The sequence below is a fragment of the Labrus bergylta genome, chromosome 12, assembly GCF_963930695.1.
Source record: "Labrus bergylta chromosome 12, fLabBer1.1, whole genome shotgun sequence".
NCBI classification, from domain to species: domain Eukaryota; kingdom Metazoa; phylum Chordata; class Actinopteri; order Labriformes; family Labridae; genus Labrus; species Labrus bergylta.
In genome coordinates, this window is record NC_089206.1 from 4978224 (window position 1) to 4998670 (window position 20447).

Genomic DNA, 20447 nt, shown 5'->3' on the forward strand with positions numbered 1-20447 from the left:
CTCGCAGAGTCTCTGCGCTTGGGTATTGCAGCTGTCCATTAGCTAAGCTCCTCAGCCTGCTAACTCTCTGTGGCTTGTCAGATTAATGAAAGAAATGTTGTCGACCTTTCAGGGGATAAATGTTGATGTTCTCAAATTCTCAAAAAGTTTCTGCTGGCATGTTAGCATTGGAAACGGCGCTCTCTTTTACAGCTGGCACACACATTTCTCAAATGACTGACACATTTAGAATCCCGCACACAAGGGAGGGAGACTGGAGACTCCATGAAGATATTCATTCTTCAAGTTGTAAATATATTGTCATGTTAGCCTTTAGCAGCGATCCAGCTGGACAGCATGCAGCCGTGAAAGTAGCAGTAAATGTAATCTACAATTTCCTCTGCAGTTAGCTGGTTCCTCTAGATGTAAGGGGGGGAAAAAAAGAGTTTTGGCTCGGAAACAAGCTGCTGCTCCTGTAAATCCAGGCCTCACTATGCCAAGAGTCTGCTCTAACGGATAAAGGTTATAAACATTTCAACTGCCTGATTTATGATGGACACCTCAGGTTTTTTGACCTTTGCATATCTCCGTCTGAAGATATAAATTTGTAGTGACACAGATTGGAGGCTTTACAGCAGTTTATGACATGCTAAATCTCAGCCGAGGCGTGCCAGCCTCTTGTTTTCTGAGGCTAGTTAGGCTGAGGGGTTTGCCTTACATGGACTCCCAAAGAACATTTCAAAGCCCAGACATTTGTTATTTTTTTTCCCTTGACTTGTGACAGAAAATGTGCCCGAGGATAAGACGGGGCTGTTTTTCACTTTGAGTTTACACCACGACACTGCAGGCCTAGCACTTTTAATGACAGAGTTTGACTTGACAAACGTGTCTTTCATGATTTAATGTTCATTTGGAGGTGTTGTCTTTGTGCAGACAATTTCTAAGACGCCATGTCTTGTGGTACAGTATTGATGCTTTTTTATTGAACAGTTAACGTGCAGATATTTCTTAAAGGCTTTATATGAGATTTTTCACACTTAAATATAATATAAATCAAGTATATCCTCTGAAAATAACTCTGTGAGTCATGACTGTCTACAATGGGTGTAACACCCGAGTCCCACTGTCTGTGATGTTTTCAGAGTTTTCAGAGTCCTATCTTCAGTTTGTTTACATCGTCGGGACGGCCGGCTGACTCCTCCCCTCACGTATAAAAGTTGTTTAATTGAGGGACTAGAGAAAAGAAGAATAACATACTGTACTCACTGCTTAACTGTGTTTCTAGATCACGCTCATTTCAGGTAAATTTACATGCAGTGTGGAGATACGAGCAAAATAAAGATCGCTAGCATTAGCATGCTAACACAACAATGCAGCGCGAGTTGTTTTTGTTTCATGCTGGTGCTCAAGGGCGACATCTGCTGGATCAAAAAATCGCATATAAAGCCTTTAAATGTCTTTGCTCTAAGTAGACAAAAGGTGCATTGTTATTACAGGGAATGTGAAAAAAACAAATGCAGATACCAGTTAAAAAGAAATTGCATAAAAAAGTCAACTATTTTACTCTTACTATGTGCATATTGGGGTGTGTTCTTTATACCATGACAGTTATCCTAAAGTTTAGCCAGGTTTTTTGCAGATGCACGTCCAAAGTGTTGCCCGATGTTGTTGCATTGTCCTTGAATCTGATCTCACATGAACGGGTAACGCAGCTTGGGCATGGCGGCGGTGCTGTTGGTTAGACTGAGAGCTTGGCAAAAGCACACTTACAAATGGAGTGGGAAGCCGAGTTAGACATGCGGGTATCTTGGAGTGATCCCTGCCAGAAGGTTAATTGGTGCCTCTGGATGTCTGCTACTCAGGGCATCTGATAGAAAGGCCCACAACAGCAGGAAGGGCAGCTGTTAATCTCTGTCAATTCAGTCCTCATATACCACCATAAGACAAAAAAATCACAGTCAGATGGATAACTAAGTGGGTTTTTTTCCCAGGGAAATAGTTGTAAGCGTCTCTTGAAATGCACGTTTCTTATTTATAGGGTAGGTGGAAGTTAACTTCACTTATTTGTGATTTTAAGCGACATGAAATATGCAGGTCATAGCTCTCACAGGGTCGTGTATACTGGGTTGGAGCCATTTCTATCAAACCATTACCGGACTGGAAAAAGATCCATCTCCCCACTTTGGTTTCGTATTCTTCCCAGTCTTGCACTTTTTTAGCTGCGACTTTGAAGAGAGAGGACATCAACTGGGAGTGTGTCATAGCCATTGGTGTTCTTCCTTCACTGTGAATACTATGTATAAGACTATAAATAAAACATACCTCTGTGCTCTTGACAACTCTCTCCCTCGGCATCAAGGGTGTTTTGGAGGCCATCACTGATCTCGGTCGGCCAATCAAAACATCCCTCTTGCGGTGAATCAAGGTCACAGTACATCGGGGCTCTTGGGTGCGAGCGTGTATGTGTGTGTGTGTGCGAGGCTCTTGTTCACCAGGCCCCATTCTCTATGTTTGTTTTGAAAGTCCGAGTCCCATCTCCATCTCCGTCCATTAGCTGGCAGGCAATTCACCTCCAGGGTTTCTCTTGAGGCACTTGTGAAATATTGATACAAAAAGAAAAAAAGTCTTATTTTCAGAAGGCAAAGACGGAGGGAGACATTCTATGGGCCGCCCAGTGTGGGACTCCTGAGTGCTCGTGCTTCAGCCAACCCCTCATGGAGTGCCCTCTATTCAAAGAAGAAATATTAACCACGAGGAAATGCATAAGTGCCCGGACAGGGGCTGTTATGTCCTATTCATATTTAACTCACAGCACATCTTCCACGTCGCTCCCAAAATGCACATTTTTCTCCAGCACGACTATGAGGCGGAAAAAAATATCTCAGATATGTGACAACACTGACAAACAGCATTTATTGCAGGATGTCTTCAAAGGATATGCAAACACTGGTTGTGATATTGTTGCGTGGGTTTTGCCGGATGGTTAGATTTAAAAATCATCTGAAATAGTTATTGTCAGAAAGGACACTTTAATCTTCTGTAGCTGCGTTGGTGATGATGTCGAGCAGACCCTGCAGCCACATGAAACCCCCCTCTGTGCTGACTCAAGACTTCCCTCTAATTGGATGATGGGAAATATGTCAATTAGAAAAAGTGTTGTTTAATTATCTGTTAATTGAAGCGATAATGTTTGTGCTCTACGAGTTAGGGGAATGAACAGGTGAATAATGAAAGAAGTAATTGCTGTTTATGAAATTGTCAGGGAAAATATAGTGATGTGACAGATTGCTATTTTTTATATATATTTTTTATAATTGTCAAGTTTTAACGCAGATAATTGTATCAGCTTCTCCACCAGCATGATTAACATCTTAATCAACATCAGCATTCACATCTGCAACATTTCTTTATGGAGCTAAATGTTTCCCGAAGAAATGCTTTCTCATCTTTTTCAAGTCAAGAGCTTGTTTTTATTTATTGATAATGCAATGCGGGACATTAAAATGTCTCGGTTTGTGTTAAACCATTCCTCACATTTGGCTTCAGGAAAAGCTGAGGTGTTACAAAGAACTCCAAGGCTTTCATTTTCATTGCTGTTTTGAGGCATCCATAATCATCCTGGAATAGGTCATTTACAATAACACTTAACAGGCCTCCCAGAAGAATCAATTTCTTTTTGTCACTCAGTGGCCAATGATTGTTGTAAACATCTCAACTTGAGGCCAGAAAAAAAAACCTTGGACACAGCACTAAGTCAATGGCCTGTCGTGAATCACATGGCGCTGTTACACCAGCAGCAGTCTGTTAGTAAAGACATTATGTCCGGCTTCACTCTCCCGCCTCCCAGGGCGGATAGCAGCGACCATTATGTTCTCTTAAATGGCTCCTGTGAAGGAAGTCAGAGCTGATACTGTATCTGAGTTGTCTGGATTTTTGATATTGGGAAAATCAAAGTATAATTCATTGAACTTCTGTGTTTTTTTTTTTTTTTTCAAAATCATTAACTTCAATTTTCTCTGCCTTTTTTCTAGTGTACCTGCCTGATGAAGACGGTGTTCTTCAAGATGCCATCCCTGAGGAAGACCCAGAGAACGACGCTCAAACCGAGGAGGAAGGCTCGGAGAAGACCAGCCCCAAAGTGTCAGAGGACCGAGAGCAAGACAACAAGAGCACCAACACTTATAGCAACCAGAACTCTCCCATTAGTGTCCTTTCCAACCAAGAGGCGGAGTTGGAGTCCCGCCTTAGCGACACCAGCGACAGACTCTCAGACTTCAAAACCTCCCCGCCACCCGAGACCCAGAAGGAGGAGGAAAGCCGTGGCTCCAAACAGAAAGAGGAGACTGGAGGCAGCTTGGAGAAAATGAGGGCGGCCTATGCAAACTTCCTGTCCGATTCCTACTGGACGGGGATCGGGATGGACTTGAAAATTGGCAAAAACACCAGCAAGGCCAACTGCGACAGCACCAACGGCAGCACCAAGACTGAGTTCGACTGGCACCAGGATGCTCTCTCTAAGACCTTACAGCATACGCTTTCCCCAAAGCCTGTGTCCAAACCCAACCTCTTCAGCTCTGTCCACCTGTACAGGCAAACCACCAAACCCTGCGGCTCGGTGTTCACGGGAGCAAGCCGGTTCCGCTGTAAGGATTGTAGCGCCGCTTATGACACTCTCGTGGAGCTGACGGTCCACATGAACAAGAGTGGGCACTACCAGGACAACAACCACGGCAAACAGAGTAATGCCACCGCTTCCTCCTCAAAGTCGAGGAAACGAAACCTGCACGATATGGAAGGGAAGGAGGACGCACAGAAAGTTTTGAAGTGCATGTTCTGTGGCCACTCTTTCGACTCGCTCCAGGATTTGAGCGTCCATATGATCAAAACGAAGCATTACCAAAAAGTGCCTTTAAAAGAGCCGATCCCAGTGCTCACACCCAAATTGTTGCCGCCGTCCAAGAAACGGGCTTTTGAAACGGTTAGACCTTGCTCCCCTGACTCCACGACCGGTTTGTCCGGCTACACCGAGGCACAGCGGGCGGCCAGCATCGCAAACGCTAACAATAATCGCTACGGCTATCAAAACGGAGCGAGCTACACTTGGCAGTTCGAGACGTGCAAGTCTCAGATCCTGAAGTGCATGGAGTGCGGCAGCTCCCACGACACCCTTCAGCAACTCACCACACACATGATGGTCACTGGACACTTCATCAAAGTCACAAACTCGGCCTCTAAAAAGGGGAAACAGTTAGCGCTCGACCCCCTGGCCATAGAGAAGATGCAGGGTTTAGCTGATCCTGTTGCCAGTGACACTGAGGGAGAAAAGGTCTCTCCAAAATCTGTCTCCCCGGGGAGCAGTGAGAAGGATAGCCAGGGGGAAGGTACATCAGACAAAATGGAAGAAACCGAAGCTAAAGATGACAAGCGAGAGAGTGAGGATCAAAAGGCAGCCAATGGGGCCTTTAAGTACCCTTATCTCCGCGAGGAGGATCTTGAACAGGACTCGGGAGGAGGAGGGGACATTCTTAAATCTTTAGCCAACACAGTGGCCTCTGCCATCAATAAAGCTCAAACCGGGACGCCGAGCTGGAGTGCCTACCCGAGCATTCACGCCGCCTATCAGCTCTCTGGCCTCATCAAAAGCGCCCCCCTCTCTGCATCTCCCCCCTCTGAGCTGAAGCAGACATTTAACCACAAGCTGAGGCCGATTGCCCCCAAGGGGAAGTCGTACCCCGGTGCGTTGGGAGTCGAGGCTCCCCAGGGACAGCATCAAAATGCGGACATCAAAAAAGAAAAGGTTGGCATTAGCGATGGTAAAGAAAGTCAGAATATTAAGTTTGATCTGGGGGAGAACGATGACAGCGATTGTCAGGATGACTCCTCTTCCTCTTCAAAGCTCGATGCAGACTGTGTGAATGAAGGCAGCGAGGCGATCAAAGGGAAGTTGAGCCCAGATTTCTCTGACAGAGGCAAGACGCCGAGTCCCTGTGCCAGCAATGGACGCGGCGCTACTTCAGAGCCTCTCAGTGACACTCCAGCTCTGCTCGGTATAAACCCTCTTAGTGCACTGCAGTCAGTGTTGAACAATCATCTGGGCAAAGCAAATAAGCCCAATAACTCGCGAGTAGATAGACTATCTGCTCACGCTAAGTCTATTTTTGCTGATATTAACCGTAGCAGTGAGAAACCAGCTCTAATGCTCGGTAATGCCATGAGAAGTAGGCCTGATAAAACCTTTCTATTCGCCAGTGAAGACCAACCGATAGATCTGACGAAATCCAAACACAGCAAGCCAGCCTCCTCTCTCCTACAGCCTTCCACACCGATACCGCAAAAATACGCTCTGTCCGACATTGCCGATATGGTTAAAGTTCTTCCAAAAGCCACGACGCCAAAACCCTCCCTCCCGCCAAGGATCCCGACGATGAAACTGGAATCCGACGTCAGGCGGTTCGAGGACGTGTCCGCCGAGGTGTACTCCGTCCACAAGCGCAAAGGTCGACAGTCGAACTGGAACCCTCGCCATCTCCTCATCCTGCAGGCTCAGTTCGCCTCCAGCCTCTTCCAGACCTCCGAGGGGAAATACTTACTCTCGGACCTCGGCCCTCAGGAGCGGATGCACATCTCCAAGTTCACTGGACTGTCCATGACGACCATAAGCCATTGGTTAGCCAACGTCAAATACCAACTGCGGAAAACCGGAGGGACCAAATTCCTGAAGAACATGGACACGGGCCACCCGATATTCTACTGCAACGACTGCGCTTCCCAGTTTAGGTCCCCACCGGGGTTCATTTCCCATCTGGAGTCCCACCTCGGGTTCCTACTCAAAGACATGTGCAAAATGCCGATAGAGCACCAGACGAAGGTAGAGGAGCCGGAACTGTCCAAGGCCCTGAGTGTCAGAGCCACGGAGGGTCTAGTCACAGACGATGACATTGACTCAAAGTTCAAATGTAAGCTCTGCTGTCGGACATTCGCCAGTAACCACGCAGTCAAACTCCATTTGAGTAAAACTCACAGCAAATCCCCCGACAACCATTCACAATATGTGGAAATGGACAAGGACTAGTTTTTCATATTATTGTCACTTTCTCCCCCTTTTTTTATTTTAATACACGGGTCAGATATTTCAGCCATTTTTTTTTCCAATTAGCATTGTGTAGTGTGCATCATTTTCAAAACATTTCATGGAGTACAGCAAAGACACACTGGTTAGAAATTGTATAAGAAAAACACTAAGAGATACTTTTGCACCCTGCTCAATTGCATCACCAGTAATGAAATGTATTACTGCTTGAAGAAACATAATTGCTGATGTTTGCATGCAATAGCCCAGGCTATGACTACTATTTATTTGTATGATATGTCAAGTTTCAATTGTATTTCAAAGACAAAAATAATAAAACTAATTGTACTTTACAACCTCTGTGATACCGAACGCCTGCAGAAAACCTGCAGCCGTTCAAACAGGTAGCCCAACACACGATTTCCACACACGCAGACCTGTACAGTGTATTGCTATGTAAAGATGTTTTGTGTTGCAATGATAGAAGAAAGGAAAAAAAAGCACTTTAATAAATGTTTAATCACCGGTTTAGACTTGGATTCTGTACATGACTCAAAAAAAGGAATTAGGATATTTCACATGTAAATATATTTTAGAAGAAAAACAAACAGTGCATTTCACGCAAAAAAACAAGGATAACAGCAAGACAGACGATACCTGTGATACCTGCACCTTTTTCTACTTATTCAAATAAAGAGTTAACATTTGATAACAGCTTGGATATCTTTTTTTTTTTTGTTGGTGTTGTTTGCTAACAAAGTAAGTAGCTAAGCTTGCAGCTCTGGCTATAAGTTAATTTGCTGTTCAGTCAATAACCAGGAGAAAAACAAACGTTTGTCAGTGTTTCCAAAACTGTCTTTTGTCCAAAATCCAAACACAAACAGGTTCTTTGAGGAGCAAAAAACGAAGAAAAAATATATTTTGGAAACTTTTTTTCTTACAAATTAAATTATATTACTGGGGAGAAATATTTATCGATACTTGGCGGCCATGAGACGATATTATATCACCACACAAAATATTGGGATACTATGCTGTATAGTTTTTTTTTCCCCACCTCTTCTCCTTTCCTGCACGTCATCCCCCCTCTCTCTCTGATTTTCAACTCTATCCACAGTCCCTTCTCTACAATAAAGGCACAAAAAAGTCCAAAGATAAATCTTAAAAAAAGAGATGCTCTTCAAATGGCTTCACAAAGCGCTAAACAGTGGATGAAGAAAAATACTAACAATAAAAAAGTATCAAATCTGTTAATCGTAGTGCAAAACAAAGTCAGCTGTTTACTTCAACTTTCTGCAGGTAAACACATCAGTGCAGAACAGCAACACACCAACTCTAAATGAGAAATAATTCCTATTTATTGTGGTTTAAATGAGGCATAAAGAAAACACATGTTCCCCCTGTACTAAAGGCAAAATGACCCAGTTATTTCCAGTTAATGTCAACATTATGAGCCCATATAATGAAGCTTCATCAAAAAAAATCCATTATTTATTTATCTTTTTCATCGCTGATAAATATTTCCATCCACAGATAGCCTTTGTGTTCACAGGGAGGACCTCCTCGCTCTTGTACAGTGCCCTGCATTGTCTTCTGTACCTTATGACTCTTAGATACACCTCGCAGATACATCTTCTTGTCAGACTTTATTGCTTTCCTGCGAGCTGCTGTTGCTGCAAGATGGTATCATAACAATTAAACATATTTCCTCCAGCTCTATTATTTCAAGGCTATTAAAAATAATTGCCTCCTAAATTCATAAACATTTTATGCAATTCATCTCTTTTCAAGCAATCAAGTCCTCAATTACCTCCACCCATCAAATCTCTTTTTTTTATAACGGGGCGACTGACATTTGATGGCAAATGGGAAAAAAGCACATGGGCACTGTGGTGATTTGAATGCTGTGACACCGACTTGCCCCCTATTGTTGGAAATGAGCAGGCAATCACGTTGTTCATCAGATGACTCCTAATGCAGTTAAAGTATTCAGCTATAATTTCTCCCTGCATTTATAATTACTGTCAAAGACCACACACCTCAGTGAGCAGATTAAAGCTATAAATTATTTAGTGCCTTTCTTCGCCGATGGATCTCTGATTTGTCTGCGGGGCCATTATGTTTTAGAGCAGCAACTTATTCTAAACGGAGGCAGCCATTGTCCTTAAGATGCTGCACAAAGCTTTGCAGAAAAAGGAAACATTACTGCTGCTGTTTATTAAGTGACACTTTAAGGGACACTCATTGCTTTTTAACTAACAAAAGGGGGGACATCATGCATTTGCATTTTCACTTTTATTGAACATTTTGATTATTTATCATTTTTCTTCTGCACACCAAATCCTATGCATGTTGGATTTATATCGTTATTCCTCTCAAATATGGGCTGAAAGAGCATCTTGACGATTCAGCATAACCGAGTGGAGCTCCACCCAAAGCTAACAAAAGAAAAAATGCTCTCATCAGTGTAATCACAGAAGGAAATTAGATGTCTTTGACCATAATTTGCTCGACTAAATCGAAGTCAGAGTGAGATTTATTGTTGGTAAACAAAAAATTGCTTTTAGGGCTGATCATTTCAGGCAAACTTTGCACGCTTGATATGATTCTTATCATGCAATGAAGGTGTGAGAAACAGGAGGTCATGCAGGCGGCCTTGTTGTGCTCTTGAAAAGAAATAACCGAGCTACTGCTGAACACTGATACACTTCAGGTAGCAGATCGCAGGTAATTAAGTGAAATAAAGCCGTAATCCTTTTCATGCTCTGTATTAATTCATTTTGGATGATTGCATATTAACACAGTTAATCACAGCGTATATCTAACACGTCATGGCTAATTACAGAACACAGATTTCTGCAATTACACAAACACACATGCAGAGACGGACACAGGCAGACACAACCTGGATTTTAAATTCATTCACATAAAGCCAGCGTGTTCTCACATGGATATTTTATAAGCCAAAAAGTAAGCAGTTCAGATGTAAATGTATGTTTCCTGTGCTGTGAAAAGGGAATAAATACATGAAAAGATAACTTGTACAAAATATGATAAGACATACGGTACATGTAATTAAATATTGACAGTCGTGTCTTTAACCTTCTCTCTCAAAGCAATCACTTAATTTAGAGTGAATCTTCAGCCCACATATTTATAATTTAGAGTTTCCTCGATTAGTAGATTTAACCAAAGTCTGGCAGTGAAATGTGTTCTCAAACGTCTTGCAGCCTCGTAAATGTCTCTCTGTCTGACTCCAAACATCACAAGTACTCACATTTTCCTCGGCTTTGAGTTGCTCTCTAAAACAGATCTAATAGCTTAGTTGAAAAATCAAATTATGCACATAAGTACACTTGCATTGCAGACGCAGTGAAACCCGACCTTAGCAGAATTGACGCCAACTCGCGTTTTCAAGCCCTTTGTCAATCTGTCATTAAACATGCTATCAAATAATGATAAGTGTACGCTGCTTGCTTGCACTCGCGTGCGTCTGGCTGACGCTGATGTGCTGTAATAGGGCAAATGTGCATCAGGATTTGCCTGCTTGGATACACACAAAACATTTACACTGAGTCTGACTTTGCTTTCGCCCCTGTGCCAGACGAGCACGGATTCTCTGCATCATCTGGCCTGTAAACCGGAGGAGAAGGAGAAGGAGGAGGGGAAGCAGGGTTCAAAATGTTCATCACACAGCAGCAGGGTAATGACTAGCTCATGTGTTTAATGAAGGGCTTTAGAACTTATAGCTATAATGACCCACATCCTAACTCCCTTTTCTCCCATTTATCCTCCCCAAAGTCCTCAGGTTATTACGTCCCTGTGAGAAATCTTCCAGAAAAGAGCATTACATCTCTCCATTCCTTCTCTCAGAGAGCTCGGCACGTTTGTCCTTTTACCTGCATTGTGCCATTGCAGATATACTGACATGATAGTGTTTAAAAAATGAAGAAAAGCAAATACTGCGGACAGAACGGAAATGAAAAATGAAGCACCTAAATGCATCAGTGAAACCTTCTTTCTAATGAATTCTGCCCCCTGAGAATTTGAGCTCTACAAGACAAAGAGGAATGCATGTATGTCTGCTCCGCAACATACATCATATCTTCCAAATAGCCCATAGTCCTCCTCTGTTAATGGTGTTGCTTCAAATATGCTAATTAAGCAAAAATAAGTGATGAATGGAATACATTTGATCAATCAAGTAGGCCTAAGCCCCTGGTGCTGCATATTCATTGTACATCATGAATATGAAACCAAAGTCATTTATCAAATATCAGTTGCACATTTGTATCTTATTAATCATACATGCTGAAACTTCTGTCTTGTCAAAAAAGCTGAAGGTTGATGAAGCACTTGCAGAAAGGATTAAACTCAGGGAACTCTGGGTAGTGCTTCAGTTATAATGCATGAGGCGTTTTTCAAACTTTCAGAATCTCAAACAGTCTACGGATCCTCGCTCCTGATAACTTTAGGATGATCTAAACCCTTCTCAGATTTGGCTGTTTTAATTATGACTCCCCTCCGTCGTCCCATTTGGATATTCATATTGCTAATTAATTACAGATACTCACATCAGCCTTGCTTTAAAACAGGTTATTCATCTATTTGGCACCTTACCCAGAGAGAGAAGCGTGGACTTTACTCCTAAAATGAAAGGGTCAAAATTTAATAAGACCGATACAAGTGGGGCTAATGTTAGCCTAGCATCACCACACCAATTCATCAATGCAAATTAGCCAGAAAACTATTTTACTTTTAGATCTTTTTCAAGGGTTTTATTGATTGATCCAGAGCAAAAATCCTCTGGATGATACAAGCAATCAGAAAACAAGCGGTTTCACATGGCGGTCAGCTGCTAGGTAGCTACTCGCAACATCCAATTATTCTAGCTTATGTAAACATAATTAACAAAAATTTAGCAAGACATGACGAAGCAGCCAAGATTTTCCAATTTTATGCAACATGAATTACCCTTTATTCTGTTTGTTAGTGCTGGAATCGCAGATTCAGAGCCTTACATCAAAGTAGTAGTCATCTTGGTTGTTTATATAAAAATGCCTTTGAACGTTAGACCCGTTCCATATTTGACAAACTATTCGGATTGGTCCGACTTAAATCAGATCTTACAAAAAATCTTGTGTAAAAAAATCATTTTTGTACTTTACTGATTCACACAGATAGTTAAAGCATCCAGATAAAATCCATTATCTTTGCTTACTACCCATTAACAGAATGACACTTAAGAAAAGGGTTTGTTATAGAAATGTTCCTCTGTGACTCACTTCCCTGTCGATTAAATGCAACTTAACTTCAGACTAGCTGACTAATCAGAAGTTAAGAAAACAATCAGAGTATAACCAACATTGAGAAAAATGTATTTAACATAACAGGATCACAGTGACTGCAAGTTAACAATGTCACAGACTGCTGAGTGTGGCTATGTTAGCAGCGTAGCAGGTTCTCCTTGTAGGCTAAAACATCCACTGGTTACACTTTGCTCTGGCCAAGTGGTTATATGTCAGTTAAACCTGACAAAACTCACACACCACTTTATTTCCATTTTCTAACATCGGAGTACTGACGAATGGTTAATGGTTATTAACCTGAGCAACAGCTCCTGTTAGTGGCAGGTTGCTGCATTACAGCTTAGACACTACTTTTAACCGCTAATGTGGGCATGAATGATTTAAAAAATGAATAGTTAGTTTAACAACTAGCCAGTGTGACAATGTTTAATGATTTAGTTTAGAGCATCCCTAGTTTTAACCAATATTATTTTTATATTTTGTTATTGTTTTTATGTTCTTTGCAGAACCTGAATATGGGAGAGGCTTTGGAGAGTTTTTATAATCTGCTCTAGGTCTAAAAATAAGACAGTTAGTGATGGTTAATAATATGAGTAGTCTTTAATAGCTTTGAATGTCACAGGATTTTCATTTATTTTAATTTAAGTAAAGCTTAAGCCTGTTATTCTCTGAGATTAGTTGAAATAAAAACAATTATATTCTGGGAATATGAGCAGAAAAAACTAAACTGGCATTCGGTCAAAACACCCCGGAAATATAGAAAGTACTGCTATTGAGCTACCCTTTCACAGCTTTAAGATATCAATCAATTTAAAGTATTTTCATATTAATGTAGATATATTTTATTACACTTTTTATGTATACAATATTCCCTGTAAAGTATCTTTTTTTCTGCATGTTAGGTTGAAGCATCATACCGAGAATAATGAAACCATAACAAGTGAACAAAACATGGATGAATAAATCAAAATTACTTCTTTTTACAGCTGATTTATGACATCATATATAAAAAGTGATGCCAGTATCAATGGGCTAACCTCTGTGTAACAATGAGTGCAGCTTTTCATTGCCATCACACAGTGGATGGGAGAACTAACACTTGATTGCCAGCAGTTCATCAGTGCATCCTTCATATTTGTCACCCAGCCTGCCTCTAGGCAGCGTGCTAGCTCAAATTGAAGCTGACATCTTCCAAATATGAAAGCAACAAATCACACATTTTTATTGGGCTTAATCTGCAGCCGAGCCCCCTGCAGACGTCAGCACAATCACGGACGCTGCTCTGATTCCTGCACACTGGAAGGCCTCCTGAGCATCTCGGGTCTCTCAGAGCAAACCCAAACGGCCAGACGTCAGAGAGAGAGGGGCGACACCTGGGCTCATTAGGGGCTTTAATACATGGGTCAAAACATGTGCAAGTCATGTAGCAAGATTATGCTTTGAGTAATCCCTAGATCAGCTGTAAATACAGATTATATCTGAAGACATATTGGGCCGATGAGAAGCAGACGTCTATTTGACTCAATGCACAGTTTTCATGTTTCAATAATACAAATTTTACATTTGATCATTTTTGATCCTTAACAAGGAGCTGTATCGTTTAAAAACTAAGAAAAGCACTGCAGCCAAGATCAGAATTGAAGACAATAACATCCATCAAGATTTATTAAATAATAACCTGAGTACAAAAATGACACAAAAGAATCTTTGAGAAAAAGAGAGAACAAAAATGAAAGCTCATAACCCAACCAATGGATTTACACACCTACCTACCCCCTCATCCCCACCTCAGAACACACAAACACACACTTACAAGGTGGAGAGGTACATCGTCCATATGTTATTATTAAATCCAAGATGTCCACAATGGAAATTTCCCTAAATAAAACATAAAAAAAAGTAAAGAGAACAATCCATATAAAGGTACAAGTGCTTTCAAGATAAGTCCAAGTGACCCCAAGATTCTTCCCATTTGTGTTTACATTTTGAGACATTAGTTCGCAATTTCTCCAAGTGGATAACTGAAACCAGTTCATGCAACTAATTTTGAAACACGGTGGAGTCGGCGTCTTCCAGTCTTTGAGAATCTTTTTTTTTTACCCATCAACAGAGCTGTTTGGATGTGTGAAGGGAGCAATGCAGAGTCCTCTGAGGCCAGAATGTCAAGTGATGAATCCTTATTGCTCCCTCACCTCCAGTCTAATGGTAATATTATTTAGATATAAACACTCTGATGAAATGGACTCAAGTGATGTCACATGAGTCAGCATTGGATGAGGCTGACAACTGCAACTTCAAAGGTCCCCCCCAAAATTAGGGTGGAAAGTAACAAAGAAGTAATCTTACAAAAAACCCCACAACCTGATCACAAATCGAGGCTAGCTTAGCACCTGTTAGCGTAAGAAATTGTTGGTTTAGTTGCATCATGGGAAAAGTCAAGTTATGGGTGTTATTCAAGTTGTGACACTGTAGAAGAAACAGAAGACAAATCTGCCAGTGATTTCACTCAGACTGTATTTCTATAGATCAGGGCAGAAACTACAGTTCAGTGTAGATGAAGTTGATCCAGCTGAGCTTCAGAGCTACATCTTACACTGAGGATGTGTGAAGAACAGACACATCACTCTTAAGAAGCCAAGCAGTTACCATAAAGACTTAGTGCTGGGAGCGAACAGAAACCCAGTCACTTACTGTCAGATTTTAGCCAACAGACACCCATTTTTCTGAGCGTGTGTGATGCCACAGAGTGCCAGTGTGTGTGTGACGAGAGGGCTTTAAATGTTCTCCGAAGATGAACTGAACTCTACATCCAGAGCCAAAAGAAACAAGATAGCAATTGACTGCAGTTTTCTGTGAGGCCATGGCACCCGTTAGATTTGTTGTTGGTCTAGTTTCCAGCTTGACTCTGGCCGCATTGAAAACTAGACGTGTTTGAGCGCTGTAAAAAGATTTGATAGTGATTTACATTTGGTAGCTTTAAGATAGATGTAAGCGGAACATAATGAGCAACATTTGATGGTTCTAAATCAAACCCTAAAGTCTATAGACTGTATTAACACATGGACAACACACTTCAACCTCTTCCCAAAGATGAAGCCAAAATACCCCTGTGACTGGCGCTGACATATTTGGCATTTGGAGCCAGGAGTCTGTGCAGTTAGAATCGGCTGGAAGAGCCGCAGTATTGACGTCAGGCCACTTCTGATGATGAAAACACACATGAACTTACAGATGAAACAACAAAGATCCCTCAGGTGGGAACAGTCCACAGCAGAACAGATTCTTGTGTCGGTTTGAAGCACTTTCCAGTTTTTGGAAAGTTCAACGACTCTTGTGAGAGTGTTAGCGCAGAAAAAAGTATTTGACATGCATTTTGATTTTATGGTTCGACCCTTGTCCCATCTGTTAACATAAAGGAGGCGGAGCTTGTGACCTATTCTGCAGCCAGCCAGTAGAGGGAGCTCCACATTTTTTGGCCTCACTTTAGGTAAGGTGTTGTGATGTCAATTCTTTATACAGTACACACTATATACAGGCAAAATGTAGACATGATTTTGTCTTTTGTGAGGAATGTAATAATGCGTCTCCCACTACTGATTTAGGTTAACAACAGTTGCTATGCGAGCAAAGGATGAACAACACAAGCATTCATATAAGACTTGTTTAAAGCCATCTGATGGATCTGAGTCCATCATTAACTCTGCTTCTATTTTCTTTAAGGAAAAATACCTCGGGCTGTAATCACAACGCTTCCAGGTTCAAAGAGTTTCTCCTGATTAAGACGTTTTAAGAAAATTCTCATATTTAAGAATTTCCCCCCTCCTCTAAATGAAAAGACCTGATGCTTCCTCTGTGTGTTTTCTGGGGACTCTGATTCATCAGCCAGTCTCTGTGCTTTCTGACGACCACCTGTGGCGATCCGTCACACACGGCCAGGCCTCTTCTTCCTCAACTCTGTGAGACTTTGTGAAGCCCGACATGCTCCTTTTTTTTTTACTCCACTCATGTATCATCATTTCATCCATTTGATTATCTTCAATACAAACAGATCACTTCCAAGATTAATGCCAAATGACAAAAAGATTGTTGAAGCATTTTTTTTAATAACGCAGGGCCTTTTGGTAATACAAGTGATTGGCTTATTAAGGGAATGTCACAAGAATGAGCTTAACTTGTTGGATTCTGCAGAAACTTGTAAAAAAAAAATGATTAAACTCACAGCTGCGTTTTCAGATTTTCCAGAATCACACAGATGAGCCCAAAGAGGAGCTGCGCAACATCTGTTTGCTCATTTACGTGTCAAACACAAAACATCAGACATGACTGATTTCACTTTGACAAAACTTGGAAAATGATGCATCTCACCACTGCTGCCTGGCATTTAGAATTACACTGATTGGTCCGAGGGGAAATTACATTTCAAAATAAAGTGACACATTTGTTGCTGATTGGCCCAGATGGGGACATTTTGGGGACAAGATGATTACTATCACTTTGTTTTACCAATATAAATTTTCCGAGGGCGCATTTTTCTCACACATAATGGAGATTTTGAATGATTTAATTTCACGGACTTTCAGCTGCAAAACATTTTAATACTCGTCTTTAACATTGTCGACCAGCGAGGTGCAGGAATGAGAAAAAGCCAGCGGAAAGAGCCTGGAAAGAATTTGACTGTCAGCAACTTGTGCAAGGTCATCCTCGCTGTAAACTAACAACCGGAATTGGACGGGATTGGATTTGGACCCCTCAGATACTGTCGGGAGAATTCAGGGTTTGTTGGCTCTGCTGCAGCCAGCAGTCAACAAGGGCAACGTGAACGCTTTCTTTTTTACCACATTATAAATTTGTAGGGGCCTGCTGAAGCGTTTTCCTCTCCTCTGTACTCTTCACACCTCCCTATTATTAGATCACTTCCTGACTCACAGCCTAAAGCCAAAAAAACACTTATTCCTCACTTGTATTGTGCTAGGATGTAATTACAGCTGCTCCTATCGCATAACAAGCAATGACCTTTTTGATTGACAGGTATTTTTTACGATCCGCTGCTTTGTTCAAATAGCGCAGCAAATAAAACTTGACCTAATTTGGGTCCTAACACGAACCAGATGCAGCTACAGTAGCCGTGAAACACAGAGTGTGTAACGTGTGACATAATACCTGACAGAGCCGTATTATTTTAACAACTGAATGTTCTCATTTTCCCCTTGTCTATCAGTCAGCATGAGTGGATGGTGGCCAGGAGGGGGTGGGGGGCGGGGAGGATTGATGGATGTAAAGATGGAGGGGGGGTTGAGTACCCAGCTCTCCACCTCTTGCCCTCCTCTGCTGTCATCTGTTGCCCCACAGCAGGCCAGAGGTTGTTGGCGTTTTGCTCACTTGTAATCCGTCTCTCCGTCTGGCTGCCGGCTCTCGGGTCACCTGTCACTCACTTTGACATGAATCGGCATCGACGCCAGCAGATTTAAGCTATTTCTCTCAGCCTGTAAACACAGCCTGCGTCCACGGGCCTCTAAGCGAAATAAAACAACAACCTTAAAAAAAAATCCCCACCCAAATAAGAAAAAAAAAACCCTCCTGAGTAGTTGCCTAATGACCCAGAAGTGCTGGAATATGGTAAGACATGTTGTGTGTTTTTTGTTGTGTGAGATAACTCCAATTAAATGTGGAATCAGGTTGTGTTAATGCGACTTGACGTGTGGCTGCAACTCACTTTTCCAGCCTGAGATGAGGAAACCGACTGAGAAAACACAGAACGTTTGGCACTAAATCAACACTTTAATGATAAAAGACAGATTTCAAAATGACGTCCAAGCACTTTCAGAAAGAACTCTTTTTTTTGTTGTTGCTGACTCCTGCTTGAAAAGATCTCATAGAAACAATGATTTTTTTAAGGACAGTTTGAGAAGTTCCAAAATATGGCAGTGGAAACGGGTTGTTGCCGCTCCACCAGGGGTTTCACATGACTTGGTGTTTGAAGCAAACGCACTTTAAAACTGTTTTTTTTTTTTTTGTATAACATGAACATGAAACTAACAATACCCCAAGGGGTTCTCTTGTAAACAAACAAGTCATGTTTACATTCACTGTTTCTCACTAAAACAAGTGTCATTGAAGCCTGACCAACATGTTGAATGTATTCCCTCTTTTAGATACTTTTTTTTCCTTTGGGATGAGGGGAGGGGGGATTTTTATGCCTTTATTTTAGAAATAAGACAATGGATAGAATCAGAAATGAAGGACAGAGAGAGAGGGGGGATGAGGTGCGGGAAAAGGAGCCACAGGTCTGATCCAAACCCAGGCCACCTGCCTGCTTAGAGGACTATTACCTCCATATGTAGGGCTCGAGCACTAACCACTAGACCACCAACGCCCCTAATATTTATATTTCAAATCTTGCATTTTTAAATACCAAACAGAGCTACTAGAGGTCAAAAATATCTATAGGGGTTACTATGTACTTCTAATTTCTTCTAGTGTCTTCGATGCAGTCTGAACATGACCGTGCAAACATTTAGTGGTGTGCAATATAAAAATAGTTAAAGGGTACAGTTCTTAGGGACATTTAAGGATATCACATTTTGACTTTGCAGCACTGAGGAATAAAGAACGCTATCAAAAACATACATTTACTCAAGTGCTTAATGTTTCATACTTCTCCTATTGAAGAGCAATCTTTTATTAATCCTCCTCACCAGTACATGTATTTGACATCTGCCTGTACAGATTAATATTTAACTTTAAAAAAATGTGATGGGGCGGAGGGCGCGGGGGGGTGGGGGGGGGGGGGGGTGGGGGGGGGTTAATATCTGTTGGTAATGGCTACAGCCCTCAACAGAGAGGCCCCAGGTCCAGCTCCCAGTCTCTCCTGCAGCATCCCCCGCTCTCTCTTCGCCATACTTCCCATCACTCTTCCGCCGTCCCATCAATCACGCAAAAGAAGAAAAAAAGGAATTTAAAGACAAACAAAGAAGGCTACACAGTGTTGCAGTGGTTTGTGAAGAAAGTTCCTGGTTAGTATCCTCCATCGGACGGGGGCCTTTCTGTTTGGAGTTTGCGTGCTGCTGTTCCCTACAGCTTCCTCCCACAGTCCAAAGACATGCTCATTACGTCAAATGTTGACTCTAAATCGTCCGTAGGTGTCAGTGTGAAAGTTTCTCTATCTCTCTGTGTCAGCCCTGTGAACGACCGGCGACCATTCAAAGGGTGTAACCCCCACCTCTCGCCCCAATGACTGCTGGGATCTGCTGCAGCCCCACCACAACCCCAAACAGAACAAGCAGTATAGAGAATGGATGGATGGAAAATCAATCCAATTATTGTTTTAACCCCCCCCCCCCCCCCACACACACACACACACACACACACACACATACAGAATATATGTATTTAAATATTGAAATTACCACAACATTGATCCATGTAAAAACGGCTAAAATGGTCCGTAAAAATGAAAGTGATAAATAGAAATTCACAAACGGGGACCAAATGTCCAGAATGTCAAATGTCATTGATATTTCTGACCCTTTGAAACATACTCATTGTCATGATTTGGTCTTATGTAGTTTATATTTTCAGTTTATATTTTTTGATTTAGTAGTTTCCTAGCTTAGTTTCTAGTGTTTTTATTTTGGTATTTCGTATTTCTTTTGGTTATTCTGCACTTGGGTCCACCTCCCCTTGTTTTACACACCGGACATGACACTCATGTCACATCGCAAATTGGATGAAGTAATTCCTGACTTATCTTAATGATCGACCCCTTTCATAAATAATTTCTCCCTCCTCCTGATCTTTTTAAATATCTATTTGTTACCTCTGCAGCCTCATGTGTTAAGTAATACCACATAATAAAAACAGGACCCTACCCCCCTAAACATGAAGATCAGATACAGTAGCAGCTCTGAGACAAAATGTAAAACATCCTGCACGCTGAGCATGTTGTAACATGTAGGAAACATTACATGAGAGTACGGCTAACCGGACCTGTAAACAAAAAATAGACTTCAGATATCTTTCATTCATTTATGCAGATCATGCATTGAATTTCACAGATTGATCGAATGATGCAAATGTGAGCAACAGTGAGG

At 41.7% G+C, this 20447-nt stretch overlaps 1 protein-coding gene across 2 annotated transcripts in view; it reads left to right on the forward strand.

Annotated features, from left to right (window-relative positions):
• Positions 1-7760, forward strand: part of LOC109996649 (teashirt homolog 2) — a 48884-nt gene extending 41124 nt beyond the window's left edge. For both annotated transcript variants that reach the window (XM_020650892.3, XM_065961147.1), the window contains one exon: positions 4011-7760. In XM_020650892.3, the coding sequence (XP_020506548.2) occupies positions 4011-7051 (3041 nt within the window). In that variant the 3' untranslated portion in view covers positions 7052-7760. The remainder of the gene's footprint in view (positions 1-4010) is intronic.
• Positions 7761-20447: the final 12687 nt, after the last annotated feature.